Here is a 5270-nt window from a genome sequence, read left to right on the forward strand (position 1 = left end):
AATGATGACGATACAGGCGTTCAAAAAAAATATGTCAATATTTAAGCAGTTACATGTTTACTTGTTTTTAAAAATGTAAAGAAATTATAACTCTTAAGATAATAGTTAAGTTTTTCATTTAATATAATTAAAATTACTTACATTAATTATGACATGTTTATTTTTATAAAAAATTACTTTTATTTAAATACATATGTTAAATTACAAGTTTTAGAAAAAGTATTGTCATACATAAAAGATATAACTATAACCCTAAGAATTATAGTTATCATCTTCCAACTTAAATTTATAGTTCTGAGCTATAACTTATAAACTTAAACAATTCCAAAATTTGAAAAGTATATACTTTTACTTCACAAAATGAAACTGAAAGGACTAAATCTAACACACTTACCAAATAATCTAAATTAAATAAAAAATTAAAAAATATTATAATAACACAGACATCATTTTCCAATCAATTAAAAATTCAGCAGCAAAACTAACACTACCATTATTCCCCTATTTTACTTCCGATTCACGTTTGTCAACAATCAAAACAAACTTCCATTTCGTTCTTTCATGGCAACTGCTACTGCTTTACTACAGGTAACTTTCAAACCTATATTACTTTCATTATATAGTATTTGTTTTCATTTAAACCAATGAAATAAACTTTTGACTAATTGATGTAAAGTAAGATCCGCATGAATTGGCCAATCTGTTTTCAAGTTACTAAATTTGTAACGTTTTTATTTCCATTTTACTCTGTTTTATTATTATTATTTATTTATTTATTTTTGATGGAAAGAGTTTAGACTTGTGGTGGAAATTGATATAACTTGATTGCTTAATTGGATTATGTTCGATGTTAATTGTATTTATTTTCTAGGGTTCTTAATCAGGGTTCCATTATGCATTTTTGATAGAATAAATTACATAAAATATCAATTTTATTGGTATGTAAACTTTTTAGCTTTTGGTATAATTATAGTTATTAATTATTAATTATTAATTATCAAACCATCCCAATATAGCCTAGGGATCAGGTCCACCTATCCTCACAAGAGGTCTAATGTTCAAATCTCACAAGCAGGTACCTTGAGGTGGCCATAGAAAGTCTCGGATGGTAAATGTATAAACCAGTTAGGCCGCGTACATCTCAGTATAATCGTTTTGCCATTTATAAGTATAATTGTCACATTTTGGAAAGTGTTACATGGACCGCCATGTTGGCGGTTTTTGTTAAATTTGTAGGTTTTTTTTTTTTTTTTTTTTTTTTTTTTTTTTTTTGTTAACATAAATCTGATTCAATTTGCAGTGGTGGTAGGATTTGTATGTGTCGAGTGCCTTTACAACTGCCTTGTTACTATGGGTCACGAAATTCAGTATTTACTCGAAACCAAGAGATTGGTGTGGCTTGTGGCATTAGTATTTGCTGTACTTATGGTGCTTCAATATTTCGAGTTTCCGTATGGTGATGTTGTATCATCGTTATTTTCTGCGAGCAAGGCTCAAATAGTCAACGTAAATGGAAGCTATCAACTCGAAGCTTCTACACAAAGACCTCAAATATTTGAGGATATCACTCACAGTTATGCCTTAAATGCGAGTTATGATAGTAATCCAACGTTAGAAGAGAATGTAGATGGTGCTTTTAGTCCCATGGCTGCAGTCGTTTTAGCACCTACCAAGTCACCTGATATAGAACTCCCCAATACAGTCAATGCTACACTAACCGATTCTACAATAGTTTTGGAGCACGAAACATCTAAACCAGATGCATCAAAATTGTTCCAAGATTTTAAAGAATCACAGGAAAAAACTATTCATTCAGACGATAAAGCATCTGCAAACGAAGCTCATTCTATGAGGGACGTAGTGACAATCTCAGATATGCATGATATGTTGGCTCAGAATCGTGCTTCATCTCGTTCAATGGTATGTAAATATTCTTCTTAGCTACCCATTACGTTCGATCTCATGGAGTCGTTCTAGTCAAAATATGTTTCTTATCAGCTATATATATATATATATGTTTTCGTTTTCTATATATAGAAACCAAGATGGTCTTCTTTAGCTGATCAAGAATTACTAGACGCAAAATTGCAGATTGAGAATGCTCCGATCAATGAAAATGATCCTGCACTAAATCCTTCCTTGTACGTTAACATTTCAAGGTTTAAGAGGTAAGAATGTTTGTGTTGAAGCAGTGAATTAATGATGGTTGCGCATAAACATTTAATAAATTTTAACAAAATTCAGGAGCTACGAATTAATGGAAAAGACTCTTAAGGTATACATTTACAATGAGGGCGAAAAACCTATATTTCATCAGCCAACAGCAGTGCTTAAGGGAATATATGCATCTGAAGGATGGTTTATGAAGCATATGAAAGAAAGTCAACATTTTGTTACTAAAAATCCGAAAGAAGCGCATTTGTTTTATATCCCTTTTAGCTCTCGAATGTTAGAAGTAAAATTATACGTACCCGACTCTCACAGTCACAAAAACTTGGAAGAGTACATGAAGAACTTTCTTGATTTAATCATTGGGAAATATAAATTTTGGAACAGAACCGATGGATCTGATCATTTCTTCGTTGCTTGTCATGATTGGGTAAGCTATATAATCCTCAATTTGACATGTGTTTCTATAATGATAGCTAGTCCTGGTGAATTTGGCGGGTTTGGTTACAGGTCAAAATGGGTAACTGGTCAAAATGGGTTACAGGTCAAAATGGGTTACTGGTCAAATGGGTTACGGGTCAAGTGGGTTGCGGATCATAATTGGTTACGGGTCAAAATGGCTCACTGGTCAAATCGGTTACAAATGGGTTACAGGTCAAAATGGGTTACGGGTCACGACGAGTTCCTTTATAATGGCTTACATTTATTTCTTTTTAGGCCCCAGCCATAACAGAAAAATATATGAATAGTTGCATAAGGGCTATGTGCAACTCAGACATCAAAAAAGAAGGATTCGAATTAGGAAAAGATGTAGCTTTACCCGAAACACTTATCAGCTCTGCTAAAAACCCGTTAAGACAATTCGGTGGACTACCCGTTTCCCAACGATCGAATCTTGCGTTCTTTGCTGGTCGAATGCACGGTAACCTTCGTCAGATTCTTCTACAACACTGGCAAAACAAAGATCCTGACATGAAAATTTTCGGGAAGCTTCCGAAATCTAAACACAATAACGTTTATATAGAATACATGAAGAGTAGCAAGTATTGTATATGCGCAAAGGGTTATGAAGTTAATAGTCCGAGAGTCGTAGAGGCTATATTTTACGAGTGTGTTCCCGTTATTATATCGGACAATTTTGTCCCTCCGTTTTTTGAGGTTTTGAATTGGGAATCGTTCGCTGTTTTTGTAAAGGAGAAAGATATACCGAATTTGAAGAATATTCTTTTGTCGATTTCGGACTCGAAGTACTTGGTTATGCAGAAGAGGGTAAAACAGGTACAACAACATTTTCTTTGGCATGTTAAGCCTGTGAAGTATGATATCTTTCATATGATACTTCATTCTATATGGTACAATAAAGTCTTCAGAATAAATCCAAGATGATAACAATGGCTGGGTTTTTTCGATGTATAGCAGTAGTATTTTTTCGACATTCGATATACAAATGTTGAGCAGCTTGTATCAAGTGATTTACACATATAGGGCTTACTGTTGGATATACAATTGTTTGTTTTTCTTTTTATCACTACTTGTTTGAGGATTATACAATGTTTATTTGTATAGATATATATGAAATTCATGTGGATTAGCATAAGAATTGCTCATTGTAAAGTGTTATGTAACTTGTAATCATAATCATGTTCTTTTTTTTTTCCCTGAAAAGCAAAGAATATGTATATGTTAGAACTCGGAGCAGCGCAGTATTACAAAGCCTTTAAGATACCAGTGAGTATCCATCTATATATATATGAGATACACTATGTACAAGAAATCCAACACCATACAAGAGGTAAAACACGAGTAATTATAATTATAAATATATTCAATAGAAAGTATGATTTTACTATTCCTAATATTATTATATTACTAAAATTCACTTTTTCAAAATAACTCCCAACTTTGATCAAAATACAAATTGGCCCCCGAAACTATACATTCACTATTTCTAACATTCTTTTCATATTAACTATTAGACAAAAATGATGAATAGTACAAGAGGTATTTTCGTTATTTCGTCTTTTTTTTTAAATAACTTCCACTTTGCAAAAAACCCCCCACACTTTGTTCAAACATTAAAACTGGCCCCCAAACATGGGGTAAAGTGCCAAATCAACATTTTCATAAAAAATCTTAAATAAAATCCACCCAAATATTCAACGGGTCATATCTTCTCGCTCGCAACAAGTTAAATTTTTCTGGCATCATCGTAAAACTCGAAATAAGTTTACGAACACAATGTCACTAACTATACGCAAAACGGATTCTTTTTAAAAACGCTAAATATTTGGGGTACTTTTCATACACGTTGATTTTGCGTTAAATTTTTAAAAGTCGACAATTCCATAGCGAAACGCGGAGATGCACATATATTGTTAATTTAAAATAACATTTAAATCTTTCACGTGTTATACCTCTTAGTTCGACTCGAGTTGCGCTTCAACAACATCATCGTTAGCCACAAAATAATTTTACAAACTAAACGCAATAAAATACATTGAAAACCGAACACCCAGCGCGAAGCGAGGGTTCGAAAACTAGTTCCAAGTAATTCCGAGCACTTCTTAACTATTTCTGTCCCTATATGATGTTAAAAGAACCGCAACTACTAGAATTAGAGATTCAGTTATGCCATTCAATCTCTAGCTTATTTGATAGTTTGGAAAGCCATTTATCCTACATAGTAAATGAGGTCCCGGGTTTGGTCGTCCCCACCCCAAAATCACCCAAAACGACATACCCAAAAAAGAATTAAATTCACCCCCCAAATTTTACCCCATGTACAACAACAACCCCTAAAACAATGGGGTAAAATGTAAAACCACAAATTTATATATATATATATATATATATATATATATATATATATATATATATATATATATATATATATATATATATATATATATATATATATAAACTTTACACAAATTTTTAACGGGTCCCATCTTCCCGCTCAATTTGAGTTAAACTTTTTCTGAAATCACTGTTCAACTCGGCATAAATTTACGAACACAACGCAACTAACTACGCGTGAAACGGAGTGTTTTTTAAAAACGCTAAATATTTCGGGCTACTTTTTATACATATATATACACATA

The 5270-nt window shown here is 32.4% G+C and overlaps 1 protein-coding gene across 2 annotated transcripts; it reads left to right on the plus strand.

Annotated features, from left to right (window-relative positions):
• The first annotated feature begins 460 nt into the window (after nucleotides 1–460).
• On the plus strand, nucleotides 461–3749 carry LOC139851898 (probable glycosyltransferase At3g07620). Of its 2 annotated transcripts, none has more exons than XM_071841094.1 (5): nucleotides 461–588; nucleotides 1301–1920; nucleotides 2038–2168; nucleotides 2245–2599; nucleotides 2887–3749. In XM_071841094.1, exons 2-5 carry the CDS (start codon nucleotides 1351–1353, stop codon nucleotides 3553–3555), a joined length of 1725 nt encoding a protein of 574 aa, XP_071697195.1. In that variant the 5' UTR covers nucleotides 461–588; nucleotides 1301–1350; the 3' UTR covers nucleotides 3556–3749. The 2 variants fall into 2 exon arrangements, with proteins under 2 accessions (XP_071697195.1, XP_071697196.1); XM_071841095.1 differs by having other exon boundaries at nucleotides 2092–2168.
• The last annotated feature ends 1521 nt before the right edge of the window (nucleotides 3750–5270 follow it).

The sequence above is a fragment of the Rutidosis leptorrhynchoides genome, chromosome 6 (genome assembly GCF_046630445.1).
Source record: "Rutidosis leptorrhynchoides isolate AG116_Rl617_1_P2 chromosome 6, CSIRO_AGI_Rlap_v1, whole genome shotgun sequence".
In the NCBI taxonomy this organism is placed as follows: Eukaryota; Viridiplantae; Streptophyta; class Magnoliopsida; order Asterales; family Asteraceae; genus Rutidosis; species Rutidosis leptorrhynchoides.

Excerpts from the sequence above, each read along its gene's own strand:
- LOC139851898 (XM_071841094.1), top strand. The coding sequence starts at position 1,351 with ATGGGTCACGAAATTCAGTATTTACTCGAAACCAAGAGATTGGTGTGG. Across the intron at positions 1,921-2,037 it reads GTGCTTCATCTCGTTCAATG|AAACCAAGATGGTCTTCTTT; the intron begins GTATGTAAATAT and ends TTCTATATATAG. Across the intron at positions 2,600-2,886 it reads TCGTTGCTTGTCATGATTGG|GCCCCAGCCATAACAGAAAA; the intron begins GTAAGCTATATA and ends ATTTCTTTTTAG.